The 15,931-nt window shown below is 41.9% G+C and overlaps 1 protein-coding gene across 13 annotated transcripts in view; it reads right to left on the bottom strand.

Moving 5' to 3' along the window:
• Positions 1-358: 358 nt before the first annotated feature.
• The window catches only part of LOC137131634 (ephrin type-B receptor 3-like), a 59,666-nt gene continuing 44,093 nt past the window's right edge, over positions 359-15,931 (bottom strand). For 2 of the 13 annotated variants that reach the window (XM_067513151.1, XM_067513152.1), the window contains exons 9-16: positions 14,968-15,020; positions 14,475-14,693; positions 12,208-12,455; positions 11,474-11,689; positions 10,733-10,918; positions 10,149-10,348; positions 7,029-7,184; positions 359-5,126 (exon numbers count right to left, since the gene is read on the bottom strand). In XM_067513151.1, the coding sequence (XP_067369252.1) occupies positions 5,018-5,126; positions 7,029-7,184; positions 10,149-10,348; positions 10,733-10,918; positions 11,474-11,689; positions 12,208-12,455; positions 14,475-14,693; positions 14,968-15,020 (1,387 nt within the window). In that variant the 3' untranslated portion in view covers positions 359-5,017. The remainder of the gene's footprint in view (positions 5,127-7,028; positions 7,185-10,148; positions 10,349-10,732; positions 10,919-11,473; positions 11,690-12,207; positions 12,456-14,474; positions 14,694-14,967; positions 15,021-15,931) is intronic. The other 11 variants (XM_067513158.1, XM_067513159.1, XM_067513160.1 and 8 more) reach the window with 8 other exon arrangements.

The raw sequence follows: 15,931 nt of genomic DNA, 5'->3' as shown, positions 1-15,931 counted from the left end.
TATGAAACAAACCTATCACATCCCGGAGCGTTGATTTAAAAAAATGAACACTTCCTCCTGTACACAGGGCACATTAGGAAAAATATGCAAGGTTAATTCTGCCACTTTGGTGCTACTTTAGCAATAAAAACTTAGTAAACTGCTGAGAAACTACATGAAGTTCTGGTAAAGATTGTACGCGTAGGAGATGGCCATAAATGATAAGCAGTGACATTGAATGTGTTTGTCTTGGGCAGTAATTTCACTCGAGAACATGTGTATGATTATGAGTTGGCGTGGTATCTCATGGAGAAACAATTTACTTCAAGTCAACATGGATGAATCAAGGATGACACAATGACTCAGTCAGGAGATCAGGTCACATTTCTTAAATAATTTAATTGCAAAAGGGTCTTTTAAAAATATTTCTACAAGAATGCATCATCATTTTTTTTTTTTTTGTAATTTGTTGCGTATGCCTGCACCATTAAATACATCTCAATGCTTTTGAAAGAGTTATTAACAATTGCATTTCTCTGTACTTTATTCCGCCCTCTCTTCAAGTCCATTATACATGTACAGCAGTGCCTGAAACATCTTGCTTCTTTGAATGAAAAGGGGGATTTCAAAAATGACCAAGACAGATGTGCAATGACCTTGTCAGAAGGCAAAAGAAAGACAGAGCTCTGTATAATATTTGAAAACAGACAACCGAAGAAAAGAATGTCAGAGAGTTGTAAGTGAATGGTGTTCAGGGAGGATTGATGATCTATGGAGGAGGTACAATAAGGAAAGAAAGTTGGAAGGAATGTAGGGATAGTTTAAATCCTATTGGCACACAAAGAGATTACCACATCTGACAAAGCCTAGCTCTGCTGATCAAACTGTTTCTGTATAAAATGGTAGTCCTTTTATTCCACACTCACTCTCGCACACACAAACACAACAGTCCATCTTCATTTCAGCAATGTGCAGTGAGAGACAGGAACCAAAAAACACATGAGAGCGAATGCTTTTCCTCTCTGTGAATGTTAAATATTAAACACTCTGTGAATGTGTGAAAAATCCACTTAAAGATTAATTGTTTGCAGTTGATGTGGTGGCAGTTTAATCATTCTAAGATGTGCGGCAGTGCCAGTGGAGCTCATCACTCATGGCTGGTTGACTTTGGTGAACACAACTCCAGACCCCAGCGCACCATGTGCACCTCATCATTAGTTCATGCAAGCTCCAAAGCGCTGCCATTTTTTATCAGTGGGGATGTCTTCCATCTGATTGTGTTTAGCCTCAATATGGCCTCCTCCTCTGTTTTTATGCTCATCAACTGTGTCTTGTTTGGAATGACTGAGCTGCATGGAAGAAGAGGGATCCTTTTGGGATCCTTTAAGTGAAAGTAGCTCCTGTTTGCATTATGTCCTGCTGGCATCTTCTCTGTATCATTTTCAATCAAAATGCTGTTTTGTTTTGAAGAGAAACGGAATTCTCAGAAAACACGTATGCTCATCTAACAGGCGCTTCGAGTATTTCCTCATCGTGTTAGCAAAAGTTATTGATAGCAGGGCTTTTGATTTTGAGCCATCATATCAGAAATCAAAAGTGACACTTTGAAGAAAACAATTCAAAAATGAGATGAGATGAGACTTATTTCCTGTGTGGTTTGAGTACACAACTGTTAAATTACTACATGATTGTGTACTACAAGTGTTACAGGTTAGTGAGCCCTTTACAATGTACTAGGGCTAGAGAAAACATCTGGATGTGGAAAAGGATGAAACAATATAAAATAGGGAACACATTGTTGTTTTGCATAATATTTTCCATGGCTTTTGAAGGGACTTAAGAAAAGCTGACAAAAATAGAATGGAAAAACACATTGCACGGCCACTAACATTACATTACCTAGACACTTAACTAATAGTATTCACATATTGCATTGATCAGCTTTATTCCAAACATTCAGTATGTTTACATCCTCTTAAGTAACCTGGTAGAAGACGACTTTCTGGAGTAAGCTGATTCTCTACTGTCATGTAAACAGGAAACCTGTTTCTATAATCAGGACGGGGATTAGAAAAGCCTTCTTTTCCCAGGTAGCCAATTTCTCTGTCATGTATACATGTAACCAGGTTTCTAATCGGCTTTTTATAAAATCACATGCATGACAAAGAGCTGCAGACAGAGAAATCTTCCAAAATCTGACTTAAACTGAAACTAACACAAAACATCCTGTAAAAGTCTAAATAAATCACTTTCCACCACATATTTTTAAAATGTAGACAGCTGTAAAAAGGAGCTTGGTTGTCTGCCTGTCTCTCTCTAGCTCTGCTGTCTCCAACCAACAGCAAGAGAAACAAAAATATCTCTTCTGCTGCACATACACATGGCTTTACAGGAACCAGGTTGACTAAGGCAATGTAATCACAGTCAGTGAAGACTGGAATATCACACCAGCAATGCCGTCTCATTCATTAATGAACTATCTTCAAACTATGTTCGCTCTGTGAGAGGCGCAAAGCGTTAGGTCTCCGTGATGCAGCTGCTGCCATTTAGGATGAGAAGGTCCAGCCGATTTTGGCCGTCTGCTTGCCACTGCTGTTGATCTTGCACTGTGCTGTGCAGCAGCCTGAGCTGAGGCAGGATGATTGCAGCCCAGACAGGAAATGAAGAGAGATAATCGTAGGTCAGCTCACCATATGTCTGCGCTCACTGCGTGCTCATATCTTTGCAATGCCAGATTGGCTGCTGTATTAATTGACCTGACAGCAAAGACCAATAGGTTTCTCTTCTGACAGCTCTCGATTCAATAATGAGGATCCTGTTGCAGAGAGGCAAAATGCAGATCCTCTGATGGAGCTCTGCTTCCGGGGAGATTGACTTAATTAGCAGTGAGGTGCATCATCTCTGGACCTTCTCCCCTAATGACTACTTACTTGTCCAATATGCAATTGGTTGGGAGGATGCCACTGTTGGAGTAGCGGCGAAATAACTAGAATTAAAGCATTGTTAAACCACAGAGGTGCATTGGAGTCATTTGTAAGATGTTTTGAATTGAAAATAATGTATCTGGAAGATAATTAGTAACAGCTCAGTGCTTCACAAATGCTCTTTATGTTGAGTATGAGAATGGATCGCGGAAGCTCAATATCCAGTTCAAGCGGCACACACAAACTTGAACACACCTACACAGACACACATACTTAACAATGGACAGAGAGAAACAGGGCGACGTGTTAGAACCAAGGTTGTAGTTCATCTCTTTCTCTCTCCCTCCTGATTTCCCACCATCTCTCTTTCCCTCCTTTGCTTTCTGTTAATCTCACTCTGAATCACTCTCTGAAACATTTGACAACAACACTTCCATTTTGTCAAAACAAATTTTTCTTTTGTTATTATATTTTTGTTACAAAACATGTACAGGCTGTTTAGAACAACAACAAAAATACAATATCCAATTTGTATGCAATTTCCTTTGTTTAATAATCATCAATTTATTAGGTGAATCCTCCTGGAGTTTCTGCTCCTTCTGATTGTTCCAAAGTCCACTATCCCACATGGCCTATAGTCCATCTGGGTTTTGTTGGAGGGTTGGTCTTGGAGGGCAAGGTACAAATAAATACATAGGGCAGGATTTCACGAAATTAAAACAAGAATTTTGATTATTTCTAACTCCAGATAATAGTAAGTAGAAAGCAAGGTGTCCATCATGGTTTCTCTTAGTTTCTGCACAGTGCATATATATATAATGTTATATATATATGTGTGTGTTTATGTGTGTGTGTGTGTGTGTCTGTGTCCTAAGTTCATTTTTTTTGGATTCAATAAAAAAAGAATGTTTAACAGCTGTCCACAGAATATAGTGTAACGGTTTCAAATATATTTGCTCCTTGTCGCAGTTCAGTTCATGCGTTAATTCTCCACGGTGGCAAATAGCGGAAGCTGTTTTGTACAGTATATTTGTGTGCAACTTGACAGACCCATACATCCAGGCACACTTATGCACACACTCACACAAACACACACATACAGAAATGCACACAACAAGGCCAAGTGGTCTTCCCATAATGTTGCCACAGTCCTTGTCTCCCCCAATCACAAAAAGTGTCCATTTGGGGTCCTTAGGATCAACCGGGCCATTCTGAAACCAAAAACTTCCAGAACTGTGTAGGAAAGCCAAAAATGAAAATGGGGAAAAAAAAATTGTGTGAACAAAAAAAAAAAAAAAGAAACAATTATATGTTTAAAAACAGTTAATGAGCATGTAATCCCAAGATGTGAAACTGTCCTATCTCACTTCAGGACAAACTGAAGAGATCATCCGGTGGCCTCTTGAGGATCCAGCAGCTGAAGCGTCCAAGAATTTAACTGAACTCCTTTGACCTTTTTCGACCTTTGTCATCCTCTTGACCTTTGACCTCAGCCCATTACATTTCCTCCTCCTTCACCTCACCCTTCTTCAGCTAGTGCCCTATTAGATAAAACACCTTCAATATGAAGATGAAGAACAACACACATGCACTGTAAAACAACTTCTATCAGGGAAAGAATGATCTGCTGTGAGTCTGTTTTTTTTTTGTTTTGTATGTGAAGATTTTTTTTATGTCAGGGTGTTCATTCTATGCATTACACCCATCAGAGCGGGGTTGAGCGGGGGCTTTTGCATGAGGATCAGAGTGTGATATTTTGTATACAGGGCTAAGGCCAACCTCACTAAAACACACATGCACGTAAATGTCACCAGAGATGGTGAGGCACGAATGGGATATAAGGGGGTTAACTCTCCTCAGTCACAAAAATTCTGATTGGATGGAAAATGAAACATATGGCAAATAACAAAAAAAGCGGGAACGGGAATTGGAAGTTTTACTAAAAGAAAAAAAAGAAAAAAAAATCAGAGGCACTGCAAGCCAGTTCCATAGCGACTAATTGGCAGAGATGGGTCAGGCAGCTAGGGTTTTCCAGTGGCTCTCTCTGGCACAGTTCCTCCCCCCTTTTCCTGTCTGGCTGTCCTTTGACTGCACGGGTCTGTGTGTCCTGTCTCTCACACCTGGACAGGAAGTGTTTGGTTCATTTGTAGTCTCATGTCCTGAATGCTACCAAGAATCTTCTTCTGATGGCCAGCCAACGTCACCCCTATCCGCAGCAAGTCTCTGTGGAGTAAGAAGAAAAAGGAGTGGAAAATAAGAACAGGTGGCTCAGTCATAAAAAGAATCAAATAAAAGCAGACAAACATCACATGTCTTAAGTTAAAGTGTAAATTTCACTTTTCACCCACGAGTAAACACACACTCTACCAGGTTGGAACATGGATAAGCAAGCACCTTGGCAATCACCCATGAAATGGCTTCCAAAGGGTATGTCAACAAAATAGGGACTCATCCAACTATAGCGAATGTTAGTCTTAATGCAGCATACTTCTGTCACCTAGCAGGTGGGCAACTGGAGGGGAGTCAAAGAGCCCTAATGTGATAGTTAATGATTAAAGAGCAAACGTAGCTACTGTTCGGCAGCTGGCAGACTTCACAGCGTATGCATCGGTCTGACACTTGGCTATAGTAGCAGGGAAGCAGAAGGTTCTTTGTGTGCAATATAACAAAGATTAATTAGTTTGTATTTTTTCATCATATGTGTGTTAGTAAAATACTTGTAAATGTAATATTACTTACATTCTACAGCAAATAAGATGAGAAATGGCAGCTAACGACCTACATAGTCTACCAGCAGTGTGATCTTTAGAGTAAGTAAAGGGCCTTAACCTTAGGTTAAAGTTACATTGGGAAACTGTGAAAATGTTGACATGGAGTTGACATTACTACACCCATAGAAAGGCCACAGAGAACGCATCTGCTTCAGCCATCATTAGTCCAACAGCATAATCTAATCATCATAGCCATGTTAGTTTAACAGAAATAGTACAAAAATATCTCTCTTTTCCGCTCGCTTGTTTGATTTCCCCAGTTGATAGCTGAAGAGAGCGCTGACGGCGTCTGGGGCAGCGATTAGCTGACTGCTGGGACTCTGCCACAGTCTGCGTCCTCTCCGCTCAGTCACACTGATACACACACCACACACACACACACAAATGCTGGATAATCTAATATTACACACCGAGACCCTACAATCTGCTTGTCTCAATGACTTTGTGGCCCTATCCAGCATGAACAAATACACACACCAATACGGCACATGCAAGTACACGCACACACGCACACACACACACACACACACACACACACACAAACACACTCGCACACACACATCCATCTCCTCCAAAGCCAAATAAGGGTGCATCACTGCAATTTCAGACAAACAAATGGTGTTTTTTCATATTTTGCCATCAGCGCAGCGATGGAGGATGAAATGATAATAAATGGGAACCATTAGAGGAATTACTGGCCATTAAGGGCAACAGTGAGCCACAGTACACCACACCTGTCAGCCTGACCAAATTGAAACAAATTACCCCCACCTCCACTACCTATTATCCGCTAATGAGGATGATTTATTTATCTATTATAATCACAATTCATTTATTTGATCATCAGTGGCCTGAAATTTCCGTGACTGCCATTACATCATTTCCAGTTTGTAAAACGGCAAAAAGTGTGTCACTTGTCAAGGTCACCTAGAGATTGTAGTTTTTTGTTTTGTTTTACATTCTCTCTCATCTCTGTTGGCAATTGTACAGCTAGAAATCTTGAAAACTTGTATTTCTCATACTTTACAATAGTTAATAGTAGTAACTATTGTAGTAAAATAATATAAAACACATCACAGTAAAAGGCTTACTCGGTGTCTTCGAGAAACAATTTATCTCCGTTATGAAATCTCTGCTAAATTTACAGATATAGTAAAATGTACTTTATTTTTTCATGTGTTGCATCTGTTCCGAGTTTTTGATCTCTGATCCTGCTACGAGCACAATTTTCCATATCTTATGTTTAATTTATCTATGAGACTATTTTTTCCCCTCAAGGTCAATCTGTAGAACATTAATTTGACTTTCAATCATGTTAGGGCTTATTAGTAGAATCCACTCCCTCTCCACTCACTCTGCTGTCATCTGGGCCACCAGGTCAAAGGAAGCAAATCCGGCATTGACGAAGTTGTCACGGTAGCGGCTCATCTTGATGGCATCCAGCCAGTCTCCCACAGTGGTGAAAGTGGTATAGTCTGGCACACAGCGGTCAAGCAAGGGCTGGGATACCCTATATGGGGGAGAGGGAGAGGGGAGGGAGAAAGAGAAACAGAGAGAGAGAGAGGGTTAAGGTCGTGACTCCACTGCCTCTGCCGGCCAACCTCACCCCCTAATGCCCCCGCTGAGCACCACCTCTCAATTTCTCCACCTCTCCTCCTCTCTTCTCCCATCTCCTCTTCTCCACATGGAGATGAGTTGTGTGCAAGGATGGTGGGGGAGTGGGGATGGGACACTTTTATGAGTGTGGAGAGACTGGCTGGAGGCTTAGGTGGCAGATGCTGGTGCTGCAGCTGGTGGGGCAAGGTAGCGTGTGTTCATAGAGCACATGTCTGCTCTGGTCTGGTATGACTACCACGTAGTAATTTACAAAAAGCAGATCAGATTTACTATTATGTTAATAAACTATAACAACAGGCATTAAAATAATCAAGTGTGCCATCGTTTAAAATCAAAAATTGATTTATATCACAGAAAGAATGTGAAACTCTCAGGAGACCTCAGAAATATCTACATATCTCTCTTGCTTGTTGGTTCCTATTTCTCATGTTGCACTGAGATGTCACTGTGTGAAAAACATGAACTTGAAATCCAATCTGAGTGATTGTACTGCACTGTGCTTTCAAACCACCTACAAATGCGGTTTAAATCTGATCTGGGAAGATTGGATTTCATGCGGTTTTACTGCTCTGTTCAAACTAGCTAAACCAACAGGCATATGAGCCTTACACTTTATACCTCATAATTCTGGTATTTAATATACATTATCTTAAGGAGTTTTTAACAAATATGTATAGTATTTAGACCAAGGGCTGCATGCAACACAATCCCACAGATGTGGAAGGACATTTTGCGAATATGCTTCATGAAAGGAAGAAAATCTAAGCGGCATGCAAACACAGATGTTGCTTGCATGTATGTGGTTGATGCTGCAGACATTGGCAAACACTTGGAGTAAGTGACTGAAATCTGCTTTGGTGTTTGACTTTAGCATGTGTGTGTGGAGTAATGTATCGAGGTGTGTGATAAATCCTTGTTTTGTGTGTTATCATTCATGAAAATGTGTTTTGCATGTTTTTGCCCATCTGTTGACAGGCTAAAGCCCCTTCCCATGAACAACCTTACCCTCTGTGCTGATCAATGCTGCCGATAGAGAGGCCACCTTGGGAGTTTTAATAAAACTGTGCTACAACTTAGAGTGAAGTGGAGCAGATGAAGCGAGGGAGCGGGGGGGGGGGGGGGGGGGGGGGGGGGGGTCGATGAGGAGGTGCAAGAAGGTGAAGGAGCAGAAACAGATGAGGGAGCAGGCAAAGAGAAAGAGAACTACTGTCTCCCCTCCTCTCTGCTCTGTTGATCCCTGTCATCTTTTTTGATGGCATTAGATTTATAAACAATTAAAAGAGGAATGGAGAGAGAAAAGGCATGGAGGGAGAGTTAATAACAGTGATACAGAGGCTCCATTGAGTGCTGCAGATATTTTAATAAGGTCTGTGCTTCAGAGCCCTAGGCCTCAGGCCGTCGTTAACGCCAGACTCTGGCTTCTCTTAATGGAGTATTGTTAGTCCTCCTCCTCTAAAGTTGGCTTCAAAAGGGTGCACACTATTACGGGCCACATGTGCACCACAGGCAGAGCCGCAGCAGGAAAATTGGTCATATTTTTACAGGCCAAGCCTAAATTCACGGTCAGCGATTGAAAGGGTCACAGTTTCTTCTAAAGGTTAGGGGACTGCATTTTCCCATCTTTAAAGAGTAGATGGTGTGAGATTCTCTACAACAGAAATGCAACACTAGATAAACACATCACTGGTGCTGGAAGCCTAACTTCACCAAAGCTTAATCGCTCACTACAAGTAACACAGACAGTGCCATCACCAAAGGACTTTTATGTCAGACAGTGTTAGCTAACCTCGACCCACCCTTCAATGCCGAACAGGACGACAGTATCATCTCTCTCTCCCCCCTTGTTAAGTTTGTCGGCAGGAGGCCACCTCTCCGCTGGCCCGTTTAAAATCTCGTTAGTGGCTAATTAAAAGGCGCTCCAATCTCCTTTTGCATCGCCTTAATCGAGCTAATTAACCGCAAGCTTAATCTTCTTAGAACGTCACTTCGGTGGCCAACCGAGACCCTGGTTTCCCCCATGAGCCCAACCCAGGATTGTCTGTTGCCCTCCCTTAAGACAGAAAGACCCTGATGTGGGTACAGATAGGTAGGTCAACCCCCCCTTCCTCTGTGCTCCAACTCTGCCACACTCTCTCTTCCAAATTCTTTCCAGGAAACAGGTTGCAGACAAAGGTAGTGGAGCTAAATGTAGATGTGACATCATTGATTGAGCTCCCAGTTGGCGAAGGAGTTGCTTTAAGGGCAGTATTGAGCGATGGTAATTTGGATTTGCATAATGACCCTGGCCGCATTTGTAAGAACTACAGAGTTGTATAGGAAGTAAGCTGCACTTTATTGGTGTTAAGAGGTTGTTTCAGCTGAGTCAGAGTGACTCATGTACATTGTATCAACTTGGATAAGGAATATTTGCACAATGAAAATCATTATTGCTGTTACTCTGGCTCATGTTCAAATGAAAGGGCTCCGACAGTAATCCTGTGTCTTAGAAGTCAAGTGACTCCCTTCACTATACTAAATTAAGTATGCATATATGACCTTGTGCTGTAATCTGTCACCAGCAGGTCTCTTCAAAATTAGGATTTAGAAAACCTGAGAAGAATTTTAGAAAGCAATCAGCACTGATATCTAATATGCTGTGAGCATAAATATAAATACTACCCCACCTGATAAACCTCAACACAGACAGACAGTCTGTTTCTTTGATTGCAGCTCTAGATAACACACGGCTTTAAATTTTTGCTTATATTTAGATTTAGTCATTTAGCAGACGCTTTTATCCAAAGCGACTTACAAGTGAGGTACAAGTTTGACAGGGAGTGTGACCAACATAATTTTATATCATACTATTAAGACTTACCCAGTGGACTGTGTGCTGTTGGTGACCACCTTAAGGCTGGCAGCATTACGAATAAGCTTATCCAGCGTTGCAACAATTTGGGTGAATTTGGGTCGCAGGTTTCTCTCTTTTACCCAGCAGTCCAACATGAGCTGGTGCAGGGCTGTGGGGCAGTCCATAGGCGGGGGTAGTCGATAGTCCTGCTCCACAGCATTTATCACCTGAGAAAGCACCGCAGAGAAATCCCAATCACGTTTAATCACAAAGTGTGCTTTAGGGAGAACAGACTACATAAGGAGAGAGATGGGTTGCTGAAAAGAGAACGACTGGAAGTGCATGAATGAGTAAAATAGTGGAACATTCAGGGATTAACAGAAAATAGGCTTAAATGGGCAGAAAATAAAAATACGGCCAGAATAAGTTAAGTTGTTAGGGGTAATAGGTGGATATGTAGAAGGAAAGGACTTTAGAACAGTCATAGTAAAAACAGGAAAATGATAAAAGCTGTGTGAGAGAGACTATATTTTAAATATATGCTTTTATCTATGTGACTTTAATTATGCACATATCAAATTATGAGGGAAAAACAATTCCTCATTTCTTACATCTTGATTGCTCATGTCCCAATACGGCCGCTCACCGTACGACATCACTTCCCACATGACAATACCGTAGCTCCACACATCACTGGCTGAGGTGAACTTCCTGTAGGCAATTGCCTCGGGAGCCGTCCAGCGAATGGGGATCTTGCCTCCCTGTGGATATGCGAATGAGTAGGTGAGCATGAAATACTGGAGGGATGGAGCACAAACACAGAGTCGCACACATACAAGAGGGAGAGAAAGGGTGAGAAAAACACAGTCTAAGGGAAACGTTGGTACACAACAGATGGGTGCATGCTGTAGAACCCAAACACCATATATATTCCAAGGTTAGTAACACAGAAAGTGACGCACATAAGCATGAAGCTACACGAATATTTAATGTGCTACAAGTACATTTTAACATCAATATATCAATAAATAAGTTTTATTTCACATGACTTTGTGGATTTGTGAAACTTAATTTATTTTTGAAAATAGCTGAAAATGTGCTTTAGTTTCAGTTGAAAACTGACAGGATTGTGTCAAGGTAAGAAAAAAATAAAAAAACATCATGTAGCCACCAAAGTGTCCAATATGTCCTAGAATAGTCACTCACTGTTCAATCTAGTCAATGTTGTGAAAGTAAAGAAATTCATTTTTAAAAGTGATGTATTGATGTCAAAGCATGTAGCACTTTTTAAACATTGATTTCAAACATTAGTAGACACACACAAACACATACGCATGTATGAACTGAATTACCAGTGAGCTGGTGTAGGTGGGGTCTGTGGGGTCATCCTCCAGGAAACGCGATAGTCCAAAGTCAGACACCTTACACACCAAATTACTGTTGACCAAGATGTTACGTGCAGCTAAGTCTCTGTGCACATAGTTCATGTCTGACAGGTACTTCATGCCTGCTGCGATACCGCGCAGCATGCCAACCAGCTGGATCACTGTGAACTGCCCATCATTGAGCTGGCAGAGGAAGAAAGGGAATATCAAGGATGAATTGGCTTGGAGATCAAGGTTGCATGTTTAAAGGAATATGTCCTACCTGTATTTATATTTTGTTGAAGTTCTTTGCATATGTTCTCTTAGCTGAATGTTTCATCTCCCTTCATTTCACAATGACATCTTTCTCCTTTTTATTTACCCACCCTCCAATTTTTTTACTCTCTGTATTTCCTTTCATTACTCCTCATTTTTGACAATGTATGATATGACTTTCAGTCAGAAATTCATTGGAGACTGAGCTCTTTGTAAATGTCACCAATTGCCTGAATGCAACATTTGTCAGGTATTCATTGCTTTGCTGCACATCTTAAGAAGAACTTTTACAGCTCCAAACAAAGTGAGATTACTAAATGTAGGATCAAGCAGATTTGGACGGGCTTATTGTTTGGTTGTGTTGCAATAGTAATAGAATAAAAGATGTATTTTTTTTAGAGGTAGCTAACATGCTAATGTGGTTACAGTTTTATTCTTTTACTCACCCTTAGGAAAGAGTCCAACGCCCCATTTTCCATGAACTCTGTCACAATCATTACTGGCCGACTCTTGGTCACCACACCTTCCAGACGGATAATGTTGGGGTGGTCGAACTGGCCCATGATGGAAGCCTCAGACAGGAAGTCTCGCCTCTGGCGATCAGTATAGCCCACTTTGAGTGTCTTGATGGCAACGATGATCTCCCGCCGCCCAGGCAGCTTGAGGCGACCACGGCACACCTCCCCAAACTCTCCTGTGAGAGCCCAGGTAAGACAGCCAAAGAAACAGCAAAAGAAGAATAGAGGTGGAAGGAGAGAGATAGAAAAGGGGAGGGGAGAGAGGCATGATGGAAGAGTGGAGGAGAGTGGAGGAAAAGAGGGGAGAGGGGACAGTTAACTGGTTAGAACCAAGGAATCAGGGAAGGTAACAGGACGGGGTGGGACAGGGGGAGCTGCAACAGAAGCCAGAACTCTAGGCCAGTGTCAAGTGATGGTGGTAACAGGGGGAGCACACAGTGACTTTGTGCTGTTAAGCTACAGATTAAAAGAAACAGCACGGCGAGTGTGAGGCATGATTATAGAATGTGAAGTTACAAAAAAATGCACGTTCAAATAAAAATTAAGTAAAGTAGATGATAATTGAGAGGGGGTTGAGGGGGTCAGAAGAAGAGGAGGGAAGGGAAAGGATTGGTGGTGCTAAGCTTCAGAAGGGCTGGAGAAGCGAGCGCATGACGAGGAGACAGGTGGAGACAGAAGCTTTGGGGTTGTGGACATTTTACGTTTCGAGTCTACACCAAGCGTGTGCAGGAGTGCAAGAAATAAAATTAGGCAACGGCAGTGATAGGTGACAGGGGAGGAAGTCAGGGGAGATGGAGGATGAAGGAATGAAGGGGGGGATTGAGGAAGGGGCAGAGGAGAGGAGGGGGACAGGGGAGACAGTGGTTGAGGGTTTGTCACTTTAAAGGCGAATGCTGGGAAGCGACGGGTTTCAAGTAGTAGCCTCAGCAGTAGAAGAGCTGTCGTAGTAGTAGTAGTAGTAGCAGTAGTAGTAGTGATGGTAGTAGCGGAAGCAGTAGCTGGGACTCCCATCTCTGCCATCACAACGTCCTCCATTTATGGCTCAGATACAATGCTAAGAAAACTCAACTTCACTTGGCAAAATCCTGCAGCTTTTGAGCAGAGATATTAACTAAATATCAAAAATATCAAATACATGAACTATTTCTTTATCCAACACATGTTAAGGGTTTCTAAGGGACGGGACATAAAGACATAATGAAAGAAATGTAAGTGCCAGAAACAGGGGTCAGATATAGTGATCCAGTAGAAGCCTTTTTAAAAAGACATTCTCAAGACACTAAAAAAGTGGGCGGGGTCAGGGATGGCCAATCCTGGACTAGATGCATCATCATATCTTATGCCCCATTCGAACAGGATTAATATTTCGAGGGGATGAAGGTGATAAATATTAGCCACGCTAACATGAAATGCTTTGTATAACCCTGCACATTGCCCATTCCACCACACATAAAATAATTTTATGCAAAACAACCATAAACCAATTTGATGTGGAGGTTAATCTTAATCTCAACATGGGCTTTCAATAACTGTATATCAGTAATCAACCAAAATATTTTATTACTCCAGACAAGTCAATTGTGGGCAACTGCCAAGGTTTAGACATTGGAAATGGAAAATTTTGTGCACAAATATTCTGTCTTACATCTTGAAATCTGTATAGGGAAGTAAAAAAAAATTAACTGCCAACAAATGTGCCAAAAAACAATGAAACTGTAATTAATACTTGAAGAGATAGGAGAAGAATCGCACACATGCGCTCGGACAGGATTAAAATCTTCCCCAGAGAATTAAATCCTTTCTGTATGGGGCTTGCGGTGTCCAAAATCTGCTTCCATTAGTTTTAAGAAGATTTTCAAATCATTTGGAAATGACTGCTGTGTCATACTTATTTAAACCAAATCATTCCCTTACACAGCATCTTGTTCCAGGATTGGGCTCCGTTAATAGAACACGGGTAAAATGATAATCCACCAAACCAAAGGTATTACAGCTACTCCAAATGCACATGGCATGGTAAACATCACAAGGGTGCTACGACTGTGAGTCCTGCTAACCTAAAGGACATATTGTAAATTCTAATGCTTTAAACAAAGGAGAATGCTGGAGAGATCGGCAAAGGGGTTCCTAAAAGGTGACGAGTGTGGTAGGGGAGGGAGCAAGGAGAGGGCTAGCGATGAATTGAGTGAAAGTACCGCTTGGTGTGAAGTCCTCTAACGGTATGGCCTGGAGGTGACTAGCAGTCTTCCCCCTGTAGCTCAGGAGCTTTGGTGGGTTACCTGCGCCGATGACCTCCTCGATCTTCACGCAGGACACGTCGATCTCCTTGGCAAACTCGCGCACTGCCTCGTTGGGATCCTCGTAGGTGAAAGGATCAATGTAGACCTTCATTCCGGGCGTTACTATAGGGGATTCAGTGGCAAGAACAGGAAAGTGAATCTATGCTGCCAAACAAAAAAAGCGAACAAGAAATAACGATGCATAACGCTTTAAGGATAATCTTTTCTGATTCAAGGAAGCTCTTTCATATTACTTAATTACTGCACTAGATAATCGAGTCAGTTCATGTTGCGTGAGCTATTCTTAACTGGCTAGGGGTTGCTCAGTCATTCTTAACTTGAGGCAGAATGTCGCTGTTGGGATGTGGTGTAATGCAAAAAGGAGGGGCATCTCAGCTAAGAGACTTACTGTACTGCTGCAGTTTCTCTGTGTACTCCGACTCTGAGCCATTTCTCTGCTTTCTGTTGGGAAAGATGAAAACACAAACTGAGTCACGTGGACTCTACACAGCGGGGAGCAGATACTGGAAAGGAACAAAGGCAAGAGAAGAAAACAGATTGCTAATAATATTGTCTGCAGCCACACAAACACATGACTTGGTGAAGATGTTTAGTCTTTTTTGCTTTGGAAGCGAGGGATGCGTTGTACATAAAGACTGTATCACTGCCTGGTGGTAAAACGATTCACACTCAGGGACTCTAACTTGAGTCTAAACAAAAGGATATCGTAGCATTGTATGAAGCAGCAGGTGAAAGCCATTCACTATCGGTGCTCCCAAAATGAGCAGCTGAGACAAAAGCAGACTCAAACCGCAGGCTCAGCTGTCGCCTTTCTCACCCTACAGACATCACACTGTTCGTTTCATTTCAATCTGCCTCTTATTTTCTCCTCATGGATTCTCGCTATCTTGCTCTCACTCTCCCATTCTGTCTTTCCTCTTTTATCCATCCCTCGTCTCTCTTTTTTTTTTTACTTGTGTCTTTCCGTTTCTGTATTCACGTCTTCCTGCATGTGTCCCCTCTGCACTTGGGGAGGGGGGCAAAGATGATGACAGAGCGAGGGGGCTGGATTGTTAAAATTACATGTTAATGTGCTTCCTTTGTTGTCTAACCAGTAACCAGGGCAATAATACCCGATGGTAATTTGCATCTTATTTCAAATTCTAATTCCGTTCTGGAACATGCCGAAGCTCTGCGTTTTGTATTATTACTATTTTCTCCTTCTTCTTCTGTGGCAGTCAGACCAGCGGCTAAGCCAAGACCCTGAGAGAGAGAGACACAATGTAGCGGTGTGAAAATAGAAGAGAGTGAAGAGGCAGTAGGGAGAAGGAGAGGAGGGGGAGCCAGGGAAATTATTATTCAGTCTAGCGTGA

Source organism: Channa argus, chromosome 8, assembly GCF_033026475.1.
Source record: "Channa argus isolate prfri chromosome 8, Channa argus male v1.0, whole genome shotgun sequence".
Taxonomy (NCBI): domain Eukaryota; kingdom Metazoa; phylum Chordata; class Actinopteri; order Anabantiformes; family Channidae; genus Channa; species Channa argus.
This window is presented reverse-complemented; position numbering and strand designations above follow the sequence as displayed.